Raw genomic sequence first — 17,565 nt, 5'->3', positions numbered from 1 at the left:
CTTTTAGGTTAACTACAATGCTGTCTTTGAAAATGTGAGTGTATAATTTAACATATTTTCATTTACAAATGGACTTACAATACCATATATGTACAAAAACACCAAAAACCTTGTGGTAAAGCTGAGATACTTGAATCTTATTTCTCTTCCTCATTTATCTCTGTGCCATGGAGTGTAATCAGATTTACAGAGATAACTCAAGGTAGAGTTTTAAAATAACTACTTGGAAGCTTAGAATATAGGACAAGTTTTATAGATTACTGTGTTTGTCTCCTGCCATTTCTAGTTATCTTTCCCTCGCTTGTATACTTACAAAATCTTGTTGTTTTTAATATCCTTTGTAGTATGTAAAGCCAGATTTATCTGAGCTTTCTACAGAGTTAAACTTTGGTGTTCTACTGAACAAAACAAAATATTCTTCAGATAATTTATTCTCTAGATGATGAAGACATTACTATAAAAGGAAGTGCTCCTATGGAAATTTAATCAACTATGGCCACAGTGGCACACATTTGTAGTCACGGCTACTTGGGAGATGGAGACAATGATACTTTTTCCCATTGTTTCTGTCTCTGTCTTCCAGCTGTATATGCTCCTAGCTCTGTAGAGCCGAAAAGGACATCTGTTCTGTCTGTTTTGCTCAGCTCCGGATACTTTACTAGTCACTGAATGACTCATTAAGGGAGTTGGGTGAAAGAGCCAGCTAATTCTTTGGTGAGCTCAGTTTAACATTCTGAGACCATAAGGAATCAGTTTGGACCACTCTTTTATCTTTCTAAATAGTAACGTTTGAACTTTAAGCAGAGCACAAGCTACTGCTGGTTATTCAATAGGTCTTCTTATTTTAAGTTAGAGTAGATTAATTAAACAGAGTAGTATGTTTCATTATGACATTTTCCTATATGTATATAATATACTAGAGCATGCTTACTTGCCATTCCTCTTTTCTGTCTTTTCCTCCCACTGTTTCTTTATTCTTTCCTAAGCATCCCCATTCTACAAACACGCCTTTTTAAAAAATTCTAGATTTAGTACATGAGAGAAAATGTGTTATTTTATGTTTGTCTGAGTTATTTTGCTAAATATGATAATCTATATTTCATCTACCTTGCAGCAAAAAGTGTACATTTTTATTTGTCATGCTTTTCTGTATATTTTTTAAAATATAATGATCATACACATATTTTTCATATTTTCTGGTATTCTGTATTTTTTTAAATTTTTATTGACAAACTGATGTACAGAAAGGTTACAGTTTCATACGTTAGGCACTGGATACATTTCTTGTACTGTTTGTTACCTCCTCCCTCATTCCCCCCTCCCGATTCCCCCTTTCCCTTTTCCTCCCATGAGTTGTTCAGTTCATTTACACTGAACAGTTTTGCAAGTCTTGCTATTGTAGTCATTTGTCTTTTTTACCCTGTGTTTCTGTTTCTCGATTTTGGTATTCCCTTTCAGATTCCTAGTTCTAATACCAGTATACACGGTTTCCAATGTACTCAGATAAGATACAGTGATAGTGCAGGTACACCACAGGAAGGGGATACAAGATGATCATCAATAATAGAAGCTACAGTTACAAATAGCACGTTGAAAGAAGTTACAGCAGCGATATAACAATCTTTTCCATAACATGGAGTTCATCTCACTTAGCATCATCTTATGTGTTCATAAGGGTATAGCTGTTAGGCTTTTGTAAACCTCTGCTGTGACTTGCCTAAACTTGCGCTAATTATTCCCCATGAGGGAGACCATAGAGTCCACGTTTCTTTGGGTCTGGCTCACTTCACCTAATATAATTTTTTCCAAGTCCTTCCATTTCCTTACAAATGGGGCAATGTCATTCTTTCTGATAGAGGCATAAAATTCCATTGTGTATATGTACCACATTGTCCTGATCCATTAGTCTACTGAGGGGCATCTGAGTTGGCTCCATATTCTAGCTATGGCAAATTGTGCTGCGACGAACATTGTTGTGCTGGTGACTTTAGTGTGTTCTTGTCTGTGGTCTTTTGGGTAGATGCCCAAAAGTGGGGCTGCTGGGTCATAGGGGAGCTCTATGTTTAGCCTTCTGAGGATTCTCCATACCGCTTTCCAGAATGGCTGAACCAGTTTACATTCCCACCAACAATAAAGTAGGGTTCCCTTTTGGCCACATCCCCGCCAACATTTGTTACTGTTAGCTTCCTTGATAATGGACATTCTTACTGGGGTGAGATGGATCTCAATGTTGTTTTGATTTGCATTTCTTTTATGGCCAGTGCTGTAGAGCACTTTTTCCTATGTCTCTTGGCCATTCTCATTTCCTCATCAGAGAAGTCTCTTTTTAAGTCGTTAGCCCACTTTTTGAGGGGGCTATTAGTTCTTTGTGGTTTTGTTTTGGAGGAATGTAATTTTTTTTAGTTCTGCATATATTTTAGATATGAGGCCTTTGTCTGTTGTATGGCGGGTAAATCTGTGGGCTTTCTGTTTATCTTGGGAGCTATGTCCTTTGCCCTGCAGAATCTCTGCAGTTTGATGCAGTCCCATTTGTCCATCCTTTCTTTGATTTGTACCATTTCTGGGTCTTTGTTAAGGAAGTTCCGCCCTGTACCAAGAAGCCGAAGATTTTCTGGTATTTTGAAGGATATTAGAGACTATCAATAATTTTTCAAGTTTGTATCAATGGTATATATTTATAAACTCACAATTATTTTTGCAAATTTAAGAGGTAAATTTGCTCTAAATGGTATCATTTTTATGCTGGATATTGAGCTTCAAAACAAGCCTTGGCCAAACAAGGCCACGAGACTCCATCTCCAAAATAATTAGGCCAAAAGCAAAGCTGAAGATGTGGCTCAGGTGTGCCAACCACACAAGAAAGTTGACTGAATACAAGGCCCTGAGTTCAGACCCCAGTAACTCATATTGCTCATGACAATATAGCTTTTTGTACTATAGAAATCATAGCAGATATGTTTTCCTGTGTCCTTTTTCTCCTGGATTTTGTTTCTGTAAGTTATGTTCATAGATTCCAAAATACTGTGGACAAGACTACATGGAAGAAAAATGTATTGCAGGTCACTGAATTGATTTACTTGCCATTTATAAAATTTATTCATTTATGTAGGCAGGAATTTCTCCAGAGTAAATATTTATGAAATTCCTTGATCTCCATTTTAGATTCCAGATTTCTAGAAGACAGTCTAGATAGTATGAACATCCTTTTTTTTAATAACTGAAAAACTAAAAGCTCTGCATGACTCAGAATTGGGTTTTCCCAGCCAAAACTTTTGGGCAATGAGGTCTAATAAAGTAAAAGGTTTTCCTCATGTCACCAGTTATTCGTCCATTACATGTGTTCAGAACAGTATCTGTTCCTATGGGCTTGTATATTCAGTTTCTACAGCCTAGAGAACCTTTTCTTTCTTCCCCAAAGGCCAGAATTTCCTTTTCTGGCAATTTTAACCTCCTGCCAACAAAGGATTACAAACCTTGGGCAAATCAATTCAAAATGTACCTTCTAGGAGAATTGAAAAAATTTCCAACTGTGAAAACGAAATACTAGGTTAAATAGTCCTGATGTAAACTGGGGTAGTATCTGTGCTTGTTTTATATTGACTAATTAGCATTTGTCAGACTGACAAGTTGGATCTATCTGGTAATACTAGACTGTGAAACAAGGCAAAGGTTTGTTTTTCATGTCCATTCTACCTACATTAAGGTCATGTACATGCAAGAATATTTAATATATATTTCTACAGTGAAACTGGGAGAAAGGAGAATATTGAAGTAAAAGACTTGTAAATCCCATGATCAACTAGTGAACTGAGTAATTTGAAGGATTATGTAATTCTCTGGAATGCCATGGTGATTTTACAATGTATTTTAATCATTTACTGCTTGGGAGTAAATAGTATTAGCTTTCAACAAGAAAATTTTATAAAAGCCAGTTTTCAACCTATGCCTTCAAGAAACAATGTGGTTGGTTCTTTTCCTTTGAATGTAATATTGAGGAAAATCCACTCTACAACCAGCCAGCCAAACATATGAACAAACAAACACAATCAAGACAATGATATCATAAGATGATCCTGTATCTGTTTGAAACCTTTGAGGACAAGAAGCAGTTTCCAAACAGTGTTTACTTCTCTTGGTTTATATAATCACATTTGTTTTCCACATGTTCTCTATATAATCTCACGGAGGGTCTGTGAGCATTTATTTTCCACTTCTTTGAATTTTGCAGCTGATGCTACATTAAAGCCATTTATTGTTTAATCTTTAACTGTGTTTATTGTACTGTCTATTGAATATTATGTAGCTCAGTTGACTACATTGTATGGAATATGAAGATATTATCCTCAAGTATATACAATGACCATCAAGTTTAGATGCAGATGGTAAAGAGCTGCCTCCAAATTAAGGTGATCTGAGAAAACTCACAAGATTCATAATAAGTTGAGACTGACTATTGTGACTTTGAGCTTACACAGAATACTACACATACACACACACACACACACACACACACACACACACACACACACACACTATGTCTTAGGTAATACCTGAAAGGGAAATCTCATTTAGCCTTTATGGTCACAGTTTTTAACAATCTAGTAAACTCACATTCATATATTTACTTTAAAGAAATTACTATGAACAAAGGATTCACATGTGATATGTACAATAAAAGAGAATATTAGATAAGGTACCACAAGCACGCAACTTGTAGGTCTCAGTGCAGATATAGAAGAGCCATTAATGTGTTGGGATTCATATATTTAGAATTCATGAAGTAAGTTCAGCCATTATTCTTTTCTAATTAAATTTATTTACTTGAATATGGAAAATATTTTACTACAAATAAGATCATCATTTAAGAAATATTCTTAAAGGCACTAAGTGGCAATTCTTGCCCAACGGCCATCAAACAGAGGGAAGAGAACTATGGAGCCAGTGCTTAAAGGGTATAGAATTTCAGTATAAAGAAACGGAATATTCTGGAGAGGAGTGGTGAAGATGATCACAGAACATGAATGTACTTAACAGCACAAAACTGTAAATTGATAGTCTTATCATATTCAATCCAAAAATATTTATTTTACCATAGTAAGGATAAAAGTAAACTTTGGCTTAGTTCCAAGTGATGGCTGAAAGGAAGTTCTATGTACAATGTGTTTCTCCGCTTCTATTTGGCAGGACTCCCATTAACCTGTATTTGAGGTGAAATTAATACATAGACATAGTTTAGTATTTATACATTAACTTGTGTTTGAGGTGAAATGGGTATATGTATGTGTGTGTATATATATATGTCTATATTAGTATATAGACATATATATGTATATATATTTAAAGTGGTATGCTTGCCCTTCTCGTTTTAATAACAGTCATGTGAAAAGCCTTTAGACAATTAATTATGTAAATTTATAGTTGTGCCATCATATCCAGAAGAAAAAGACATCAGTGACCTCTCCATTCTCATCTAGTGAATTTATTTTAACATTCCCAATTTCTTTTTTTTTTTTTTTTTGGCCAGTCCTGGGCCTTGGACTCTGGGCCTGAGCACTGTCCCTGGCTTCTTTTTGCTCAAGGCTAGCACTCTGCCACTTGAGCCACAGCACCACTTCTGGCCATTTTCTGTATATGTGGTGCTGGGGAATCGAACCCAGGGCCTCATGTATATGAGGCAGGCACTCTTGCCACTAGGCCATATCCCCAGCCCAACATTCCCAATTTCTTTCTCTTTAATTTCCTTCTACTTTGTTATATAGGCATGATTAAAACAAAAACTATGAATGTGGCTGACATTTTTTTTTTTTTTTTGTCAGTCATGGCGCTTGAATTCAGGGCCTGGCTTCTCTGTTCTCTAGCTTATTTGCTTAAGGCTAGTGCTCTACCATTTTGAGACACAGCTCCACTTCTGTGTTTTGAGGGGCTAATTGGAGATGAGTCTTGTAAGGACTTTTCCTGCTTGGGCTTGGTTTGAACCACTGTCCTCATATCTCAGTTTCCTGAGTAGCTAGGATTACAAGCATGAGCCACCGGAGCCCAGCTTAAGGCTGACTTTCGAGAATCCTGGCAGTATCCATAATGGAATAGACTAGGTGAAAAAAAAAAAAAACCAAACAGCAACAAAACAGGTTTCAAGATCAAGACAAGGAATCAGCTGGCATTATTTCTTTGACTTACTTGCTTATTTACTTGGTCAATTTCTGGGAGTCTTTGAGTATTGATTGTTTTTTTTCCCCTCAAGAATATTTGGGAAACTAATCATTACTTGTCTTGCATGGGGCAATATACACAAAAATTATAGATGAGAAAATGTTATAAAGTGTTAAGGTGATATTATTATTTCTATTAACACTACTGTTAATATGTTTGATTGGTGAGTTCCATGACACAAAGTGAATAAAGACAGGGAATGAGTAGTGATATTCAAAATATCAGGAAATGCTAGTCCAAGGATGAGCTGAAGTACAGAAACTGGTATGGTTTGGCAGTTTTGATTTCCTTTATGCATTCTTTGTAGATGTGCTCTGAGCCAGCAACAGTCTCAAAAACCCTTGACTACAGAGTGATGCAGACTCAATAGAGCTAAGTATTGAGTCATTTGAATCCCAGTTATCTCTGGGTTATCTGAATAAAAAGGAAAGAAAAAAAATGACTGCAGAAATAAGAGGGCTGAATACCATTGCAGTATACGATATAGAGTTGAATGTTGTCCAATTAGCTTTCCTCTAACTCATTGCTTTGGTAATGATTTAGGGAATATTCTGCAACATACTGTTGATGTGCTCTAAGATTGTAGGTCCAATTTTTGCTATAATAAGAAAACACTTATGGAAAATAAGGCCATTGATTATTTTTCTTTAAAGGCACGAAGCCACAGTTGTCTGTGAATGTGTTTCTTTGGGATTGCTTATTTGGAGATGGAAGCAGGCAGATTCTTCCTTCATTTACCTTCTATAAGGGTTTATGCTGCTTTGAGAGATACTGTTTATGCACTTGCTCATGTCTTTTGTGAAGAATTGAGACTCTGATTGTGTCCTGCCAGTCAGTAGCTTGAAGTATGAATGCTAGTTTAGTGCCAGACGGCAGCTTTGTGATTTGCATTCCAAATCAGACTTAAGATTCTCATTAAAAAAATTGCTACCCTGTTGTTGCTTATCTAGAATTTCTTTTATCACTCTTTCCATTTCTCAAACATGACCCTTAAAAAATAATCCCTTTCCAAAGATTTTCATTCTAGATCAGCGCTTCTAGGGGCAAAAATCATAACAGTAAATTACAAAGACATCCATATATTCTTTTAAAAATTCCTCTAGAGTTTTTCCTTCAGTGTTTTCTAAGTAAAATATTCCCATGATTCTCTCACGCTTAAAGGCTTATTATACTTATTCTTTTGTGAAGCATGCTTGGATTTCTTCTTTAAAAATCAGGAAGGTGGGGTCTTACAGGTCCTTTTGTGATAATAATCTTTTACAGAGAAACTTTGAGATAGTATAACTGAATCCCATCTTGGCACCTTTAAATCAAATTAACTAGATACTTAGTAAAGGGAGAAAAGGAAAACGCAGTTTTGTAATGAATCTGACTGTGTGAGAAGGAACTGCAGCAGCATAAAGAACCGACGGGAATCTGGGCTTTTCCACTCTGGTAGCAAAGGGGGGAATTATGGGTTGGTGGTCTGTTTCAAGTTAGGACACCCCTCCATCTGTTCGCAGCTCAGCCTGGTTCCAATTTAAAGCCTAGGTTTCCATACAAACGTCCAATTTCTTTCCCCCATTTTAAAATGCAAAGCAAAGCTTATGAATCCTAGTTGTCTTTGCTCCCCGGAATTGAGACCACACTTCCCCCCTCCCCAAATTTTCAGGCTGTTTGTTTGAATACCTGCCTAGGGTGGCATACAATGGGCAGCTTTGAGAAGAAAAATTGATCATCTTCATGGAAGAGTAATTTGAATGAAATTACACTTGACAGCCAGTCTCCAAGCAAACAAGAGGCGCGAGGGAGCCTTAGCTAAGCTCTAAGGACTTGCCCAAGCCTCTGCTCTGGGAGCGTCCCAGGGAGGAAAAAAAAATCACCAGTTTTTTCAACATCTAATTGAGCTTTTGATTAATTCCGTGTACCAGCTTCTACTGAAGAAAGGTAGCCATGGAAGAGAATATGGAAGAGGGACAGACACAAAAAGGTACTGTGCTAAAAAGGGTTTATTTGTAACTAAGCCATTATTTCGAGTTTCCTTGTTTGCTTTAGACACTTGCCAGTGAGGCTAATGAATGTTTCTCTCTTGAAGGGCTGCTTTCCTTTCCTTTTCCTTTAATTTGGGTTTTACTTGAGTAATGTCTGGCATGAATGCTGGTCTTTATTTGAAAATGTTTCAGATATAATTATCCAAATGCAGAGCCCAAATATTAATGATAAGAGCATTGAAGTATTGTTCTGAATGATTCCTTAGACCATTCTTTGTTAACCTTCATTTATTTTATATTTTTATGGTTTTCAAGCTCAGTCTAGAGAATTTTAGGTTGAGCCACAAGCACAATATTGGGAGCAAATGCACCTAAAAATGTGATGATGTAACCATTATCAATAGCTTTTGCACGGCCATCGGATAGAACAAAGACCAAGACCATCTTACTATATTTTGGTTGATGTGCATATTGGAAACATTTGATTTTATTTTCCCATTGAATGGGTGCAATCTGATTTTAATATGGATGGAGCAAAAGTTCCTTGATTTTTTCTTTTTTTCGGTGTGTTTAGTGGCATTAGGTTTTTCCTTTCTCTCTGATTGATCATAATGATCCTAGGCTAATAAATGTTAGGGATATTATCTAATACAGTTTTAAAGATTATGTAGAGACTTCTGGCTGTATGAATGGATGTAAATCACTATTTTTCTAGGTTAGAAATATTCAAATTTTGCCAATTTCAAATGACTCAGATACCTGTAGAATATTTTTTAATGTGTCAAGTGGTAGCTTTGGAAGAAATTGGCTTTCACTCCAGCCTAAGAAGCCTTCCCCCATCTCTGCTCATAGGCTTATATAATGATGCAGACAGTGATCTTGTTTTCCAATAATTGAAAAAGTAATACAGGTATAGCTACATAAATGAAATATCTAAAATGCTTTAGGCATTATGGTTGTTTTTTAAATGTATATAAATGCTCTTCTTGAAGAATATTTTTATATGACAAAATAGACAACTTGGAAATACAGTATAGTTTTCCAAATTTTAAAATATTCAGCTAAGCTGAGTCTTAAACATATACATACACTTTGTGAACCATATTTATATATATTCATAACATAACCAGTGTCAATTTATATTAAATATGCAGACATTTTACATAACACATAACATATAAATTTGATCTACAAATTTTAGTCATTATTACCCTGTTTAGTGATATTCTATAATAAAACCAATATCTCTGTATCTATGATGTCACCAATTTTTTAATTAAACAAAATCCTTAACTACCTTTATTACATGCACATACAACTGAAGGGTTTATTAGTGATACTGAATGGCATTTTGTTTTGTAATTTCTGTCCTTATAAATCCTCTGGATAAGCCATTTTGTTTTATGAATAAACTATTTTAATATTCTTTTAAAGTTCACAACATAATTCTTTTTTGTTTTATCAGTTTGTTTGAAGATAAATACGCTGGTTTTATAAGATAAAGAAATTGCACTAAATAAAAGCATGAGCTTAATTATGGACATTGGTAACAGGTTGATGTGCCTACAAAGTCTTCGTAGGTGTAGGAGCAAGAAAAAATTATGTAATTAGGTACAATTTTTTTCTCAGGTAGCACTGAAAATTCTTTCTATGGTAATGGTGGTCTGAGGGCTAAGATCTTAGCATGATGGGTATCATATCATTAAAATATATATAAGAAGAAATAGTGGTAGAAAACAATTTTAAATAAGAAAAAAATGCACAGTGCTGTATAAGTATTTAAAGGTGTATAGGTAACATCTAAAATTCAGTTTTCCTTTGCTCGAGGAAAAGAGGATTTAATTTGCTTTATATTTGACTGACTCTTTTGCCTCAAATATGTTTATGATATTTGTTCAGTGTGTTTCTTTTAGTTACATTTGAAAAAAATTATATCTTTATATGTGCTGGCTAAAGCAACAATGTGAAATCTGGTTTGATCTAAATTAGAGGAGCTGCTTGGTGAGCAAATCAATAATGTGAAAATTTCCAAGAGTCTTGGTGGTCAGATGATAAACCCATCTACATTAAAGAAAAGGAGAATGTTGCATAAATTCTCATTATATTTTTCTGGAGATTTGTTTCACTGATGCTTGAAACCCATTTGAGTTTTCTTCCCTTAACAGATGCTTTCCAATCTTGACAGGAAATGTCTTTTTTATAGTATTTACTAATGTAAAAAATGATGTCAAGAAACAGACTTGTTTAGAGGAAAGATAAATTGATGTTTGTAAATGGATAAGTGATCATTAATAACACAAAATAAAATCTGAAGTGGTGGATGGTGATCACAGGTTGCATGTATCTGAGCAAAAATGCCAGCGCCATGAAAAGTGATGTAATTAGTTGTGCCTCTGTTTTTCCCCCTCTCTGAACTTACAGTGAAGAGCATTCTATCATGAACGTGTGGGCAATATCTGTTTTTCTTTTCTATGAATTAGTCAGAGATAAGTGAATATCATTGTTTATCCATGCAATCTTCCAGTTGGAACTTGTAAAAGGAAATGCAGTGATTTTGTGTAATATATTGAAAACAAGAAAAGAGATGCTACGCAGTTATCAATATAGCACATTTTGTTATAGTGAGACTTTCTCTTTCTTACTTAAAAGGTAATTTAGAGCAATCTTTAATTTACCCTAATTTAACTGCATGCATTCAGCCCAGCAGATAGGTTAATTTAAAAGTATAAGTGAATTGCCCAGCTATTTTATTCGTGAGCTCAGGCTTTCAAGTGAAACTGAAATGGAGGTTGTTGATCTTCTTTTCTATCCATTTTTTGCATCCCTCATCAACAGTAGGCATGTCCTCTCAGGATAGGCACTTGGTGTAGAATGTTAAAGAAACATTTTGGTGCTATTTTTTCAATCCTTGCAAATGAAAATCAATTATTGTAGCTTGGGCTCAATCAAAGCAAAAGAGTTCTGGTGCTAAAAGAAAAATAGAATAGGAAAAAGAAGATCTCAAGAATAGTCATAATAAAACATTACAGCCATCAAAAGTCAAGATGATGATGGTTGTCATAGCAACCATGACTGCAAGTACTATAAAGAGGCTGAGCAACATCATGGAAAGAGTTCTATGGTAGTTTCAAAAGGACAGTAATTCTCCTCTTGTCCATTGTTCTTGACAAACCATTATCAACTTGGATCTAAAAGTGCTAGATGGAAAATTCCAGAAATGAACCATTTATAAGCTTTAAATTTCATGTTCCTCTGCATGGTATGATGATATTTCCTGCATGGTATGATGATATTTCCTGCAATCTCTCTCAGTCCTACTGGAATGTGAATTTTCTTTTTCTACTGTATTCATGCTGTATATACTACCCAACTATTTATCACTTAGGAGACATCTTGAATAGCAGACCAACGTGTATGTGTGTGTGTGGGCAGTTTGAACTCATGGTTTTACACCTGCTAAGAAGGTACTTGAATATGTTATGTGAGCCACTCTGGTTGGTTCTCTTTGACATTGGAGCTTGTGTTAGGCCCAGGCCAGCCTGGACTTCAATCTTTTTCTTTGTCCTAGAATGACAAGTATGTGCTCCCTGTCCAGCTGCTGTGCTGAGATGACAGTCATGCACTCTACCCAAATGTGGATTGAGATGGAGTCTTTTAAACTTTTGCTGTGTGGGCTAGCCTTGAAATCCAATGCCATACATCTTTGTTTTCCCTGTAGCTAGTATTACAGGTTTGAGCCACCACACCTGGCAGCTAATCAGCTATTGACTATGCACTGTTTATTGTCACAGCATTACTGTGCTTGTATTCAAGTACACTGTATGTATTAATGGTCCCAAAGTATAAAATAGTGGTGCATCAGTGATTTTGAGAGAGAAGGAAAGCTAATGACAAGAGTCATATATTATTATTATTTCCTGTGCATAAGGAGGAGTTCTATATATCTATATCTATGTATATCTATATCTAGATCTCCATTTCTCTGTACATCTAGATCTAAATTTCTGTGTATATCTAGATCTAGATCTCTCTGTATATCTATAGCTATATATAGATCTCTCTGTATATCTATATCTGTGTATAAATCTCTGTATAGATAGATAGATTGATTGATAGATAGATACAGATATCTGACTTGTAGAAGTGCCACTGTACCTAGAATAGTTTGCCAAATCCTACAGGAAAAGATGGGAGTGACATAAATGTTTCTGAACATAGTGAATTTTTGAACTTACATTAAGTTAACTAGACGAAAGGCACAATGGATTCCACTGTAGGTAATTTCAATAAAAGCATTACAGAACTAGAGGGGATTTGAAGAGGAGGTCTGGTAAGCCAAAAAGTAGAGGAAATGGTGAGCAATAAAGATAACAACTCCAAGACTATCCACCATGTTCTTTCAATGTAATGAAGCAGCAGTATATGAATCTTTGCTGTCAACTTCTCAAGGTTACCTAGAGCCAAAGCTACTTCCTTTCCAACACTAAAGCCTGGCCTACTCTCCTTTTTAAAATTTTTTATAGGTCTATTTTTTCTTCTTTATTGTCAAAGTGAAGTGCAGAGGGGTTATAGTTTCACGTGTAAGGCAGTGAGTACATTTCTTATCCAACTTGTTACCTCCTCCCTCATTTTTCCCCCACCACCTCCTCCTTATCACCCGCCCCCCATGAGTTGTACAGTTGGCTTCCACCAATTGGTTTTGTCAGTATTGCTGTTGTAATGGTTTGTCTTTTTATCCTTGGTCTCTCTATTTTGGTATTCCCTTTCACTTCCCTAGTTCCAATACATGTAAATATAGTATCCAGGGTAGGAAGATCAGTTACAGTGATAGCAGAAGTAAAACCATGGGAAGGGAATATGAGAGGAACAAAAAAGAGTATGGTTTCACAAGGCATGTTGAAAATAACTAAAACAATGATATTGTTGGTGACCTTCAGGAAATGGGTCACAGGCAGAAGAAATGATTGGACATAATGTGAATTGTATCCAACTTTCAAGTTTCATCATGCTGTGGCTAAAGTTTAATGGTCACCATTCACCCTTAAGCACAACATCACTAACGCATGTGGAATTTATGCATATTTTTATTTCTTAGAATCAGCAAGAGTATCTAGAAAGAAGGATACTATAAAGGTCTATTTTTCTTTTTTCTCTATTTTTAATGTTCATAATTGTCTTATAACTAAGCACATCATAGATTCATGTTTGAGATATGAGCTCAAGTGTAATTGCATACTTTACATGACTCATGCATACACAGATACTCTAGAAAGGGTTACCCACTATGGAATATGTGCATAAGTAGATTGAAAGTTTTAAAACAATTTTTGACTTAAATTTTGCCTGAAAAAACAACTTTTTCTTTAGCTGACATCATCTCTAATGATGAGACTCCATTATAGTAAATGAAATGGGAGGCCCTTTGCCTTTACTATACCAGTAGACATATTGGTAGACCTAAATTGCCCAATGATTTCAGTATCAGACACTAGCCTTAGGACTTAACATCAATTAACTCACTGACTCTTCACAATAACATTAAGTGGTACTTACATTGAAGAAACTAAAAATCAAATAGGCTAATTAACTCCACCAAAGTTGCAAAGTAAACTATTAAACAGTAGAGCTAGGTTCAATAGAAGCAGACTGAATCCAGTGTGAACTTTCAAACACATACAACCTCACACAGGTATCAGTCATGAAATTATCTGTCATCCTCCTCCCCCCACCTTCATTTCATAGCTCCAATCCACTGACCAGCCATGCACTGTCATTTTATGGCTACATTGTTTACTGTTAACTTTAGAATTCTGGCCATAGATAAATAAATTCCCCAAGTGCAACCAATTTCCAGCTAGAAAAGCAATCGACTGACAATAAACCATAAATTTTCTTCGAAGAAAGAAGCACTGGGTCAATTTAATTCTCCTTAGAAAAACATGGAAATGATGCTTTTCTATGTCTGTTCCTCCTCATAGCTACATTATAACTGTTGCCTGTCTCTCCCCCCACCCCAAACCCAAATCAAAGTGAATCTCTACTGATTGTAACCAGAAAAACTCTAAATAAAACAAATGTCTTTTTAGGTGTCTTAAGATTACTGTTGTGCAAGCTAGTGAATGGAAACTGAATGAAATGCATACCTATTAATTATGTATTGAATGTCTACTATTTCATCTTAATGCTTCTTTCCACATTCCTGATTATTTTGATTTATTTCCCTCTTTGGTCTTATTGTTGTTAATAATGCTTTGGGAACTATTGTAAGGATATTAAAGACCCAGAAATAGATTAAATCTTTTTACATCATTGAAACCTGCAGCTAGGAAAAGTACCAAAACACTAAATATATTTCAGAATTATTGACATAGTAGAATTAATTCTCTCTCTCTCACAACTTAGGAACTGGGTACTTACAGGCCAACAAAAGTGCACCTGGTGAGCCAGGTGCTGGTAACTCAGGCTTATAATTCTAGCTACTCAGGAGGCTGAGATCTGAGGATTTGGGTTCAAAACCAGCCTGTATAGGAAAGCCCATGAGACTCTCCTTTTAACCACAGAAAACCAAAACCGTAAATGCCATTATGGCTCAAAATGGTAGAGCTTTAGCCTGGAGCAACAGAGCTCAGGGACAGAGCCCAGGCTCAGAGTTCAAGTCCAACAACAACAACAACAACAACAACAAAAGAAGAAGTAGAAAAAAAAAGATAAAGCAAACAAACCTGTTCACATAACAGACAAAGTTCATTGCAACCAATATTGTCCCAACTCATCTTTTAAGTTGCTATCTCAGTAGCTGGGTAACCAAACTAGAAACCCATAAGAGTTCAAATCTTCTGAAACCTAGACACAATCTGTCCTATAATCTGACAGTTGCACTCTTACAAGTACTTGAAGACATTATTGACAGTCTTTTTGGTCTAAGAAATTACTCTTACCCCCGCTGTTATGTACAGTTCAAAAACCTCCCAATGGGAGAAAACTAGTTATATAGTATTTTAAATTTAGTACCAATCCCCCTACCCCATACTGTTTGTCTATGTTATATGGTTCCTCTAGTTTATACCAGAATCTATCATTATTATTTTACATTTTCAATGCATCAGCATTAATTATTTTTGTATCAATGACATTTTCTTAGTGGTAAAAAATGCTCTTACATGTGTTTCCAATATCTTAGTACAAAGAAGAGATGTGTAGGTGTTTTGAAATAATTGCATTGATTTCATGATAATGATTGTGTTTACTTATTAACATCAATGTGTTTGATCTAGTTATTTTATTAATTCTTCAATTAAAGCTTAATCCTAAATATTTAAGGAGATTAAATGAGAAATGTATGTGGTAGACAGGTGTTGATAGTGTAATTGAAGTGATCATTCTAAGACCATCAGTTTTCTTTGATGAGTCTGAAGATGGTAGCTCAGGAACAATTCCTAAGATAAAGGGAAAGGTTGTAGAGTGTCCTTTCAGGCCCCCTCAGCCCACACATACCTCCTTCTGTCCGAAATATTTGAGTTTTCTTCTATATCTATAGAAGGCCCACAGCTTGGATCATTTTCAACAATCGTTATGGGTGGCTTCCATACTCACAGGTGGCACAGCTGTAGATTACTGACTGCAAAAACAATTCATGTTTTCCCATGAGACCTCCGTCCAAGTTGTGACATTGTTTTAGCAATTTATAACCTGAACATAAGAATATTTTTCTTCTTTGTTCTTGGAAAATTAAAAAGAGAAGATAACTATTTTGTTTCTCTCAAATCATATGCCAGAAATTTAATGTTCCTCATCAATAAGAATCAGTCATTTATTGGGCCTGTTGATAAAGCCTATTAAATAATTGAATTACAAGAAGTTTGAGATTAGAGGAGAACAAAAGGATAACGATTGTCTTTTAAATGTTGTCCTCCTAAAGTATTGAGAAATGTAAATTTATTGGAACATTAAATACTGCTATAGTAAGATTCATTTTCTACCCCTCCTCAATAAAAAAGGGAAAACTGATTTTGTGACAGTTTCAAAATTGCTTCATGATTTTTAACTTAACCATGTACAATAAGATGAACTATTTAGAGGAATCTGACAAAATCTATCACTGAAAAGGATGATGGTCCCTCTCCTACTATGAAATATAAGTGCTTTTCTTGATTCTCCAGTTAAAAGTTAAATCAATTAAAATTTTCACTCATTATCATTATCCCCTGACTTCTAAGATGTCTTAGATCAATGTTTTTGTATTTTCTAAAGTTTAATGTTTTGCCTCCATTGGAATTGTTCTTTCAATGTTGAATGAAGTACTTCTTTTCTTAAAGATCGATTACAGCAGCAAAACTACAACTGAAAGTCTTAGTTTTATTTTATGGCAAGAATTTCAAGAAGTAATTAAAAGAAACAGAAAAAATTGTCATCGCTCACAAAACTATTTAGCCTTCTTTCATTTTTAAATTTTGAGGTTTTTTTTGTGAATTTCTTGCATTAGCAGATATCTGTCTTCACTTTGAGCAGTCTATATATGTGATATTATAATTCCTAGTATTTAATAACCAAGCAGTATGTCAAGTATTTCACACACAATTCTCTCTCTCATATACATACATGTATATAAACATTATCTAATGAACACTGATTACAATTTTAATATCAATATCAGTGTTTTCTGACATTATGGGAATACTATTTAATCAATAAACATTCAATTAAAATTTTCCTCTGAGGGGAATTAGTAGAAAACCTATACTAATATCTAGTGGGGAAAAAGGATTCTAATGTAATAAATGCCCAAAACATTGTGAAATGAGGTAAATCCATTATTCCCATGTCTCCAGTTTGAAAATTTCTTTTCCCTCATAATGACTAAACATTTTAGAATTTTAGAAATTTCTTTGTATTGATAGGAAACAATCATAGTTGTTAATTTTAATTTTTTAAATAAAGGATTGAACATTATTTTAATCTGAATGTGTTAGCTAAGACATTAAGATAGTTGATGTGTGGTTCAAGTGATAGAGCACCAGCTTTGAGAAAAAAAGAATCCAAGTGTGAGTGCAGGGCCTTGAGTTCAAGCCCCAGGATTACACACAACACACACACACACAAAACATACACACATATACAGAATATAGCTTTTTCTCTTTAGAACAAGCTTAACTAATACGTTTACAGTAAAACTGATTTTGAATACTCATGAAAAAGAATTCAATTTACACTCTTTTAAATCACAGCCCACAATTGGATATTGTAATTTGAAAGATAGATAATTCAAAACCAATGATTTGAAAGCTCAATGAAGTTTGAAATTTATAGGGAAGACAGAATTTTTTGTTGATAAGTATGACTGCATATGGACACTTAACCTATAGTTTTTCAAACTGATGTGACTTCT

General features: G+C 34.9%; 1 protein-coding gene across 2 annotated transcripts in view; it reads left to right on the top strand.

Moving 5' to 3' along the window:
* Positions 1-17,565, top strand: part of Gpm6a (glycoprotein M6A) — a 231,688-nt gene that overhangs the window by 117,447 nt on the left and 96,676 nt on the right. Inside the window, exon 1 of one of the 2 annotated variants that reach the window (XM_048330353.1) lies at positions 6,379-8,179. The exons of the other annotated variant lie outside the window; for it this stretch is intronic. Coding sequence (XP_048186310.1) covers positions 8,143-8,179 — 37 coding nt within the window. The 5' untranslated portion in view covers positions 6,379-8,142. Of the gene's footprint in view, positions 1-6,378; positions 8,180-17,565 lie in introns of those variants that run through there. 2 annotated transcript variants of the gene reach the window in all.

The sequence above is a fragment of the Perognathus longimembris genome, chromosome 21 (assembly GCF_023159225.1).
Source record: "Perognathus longimembris pacificus isolate PPM17 chromosome 21, ASM2315922v1, whole genome shotgun sequence".
Lineage (NCBI taxonomy): Eukaryota > Metazoa > Chordata > Mammalia > Rodentia > Heteromyidae > Perognathus > Perognathus longimembris.
Note: the sequence above shows the minus strand (reverse complement) of the source record. Positions and strands in the feature narration are given on the sequence as shown.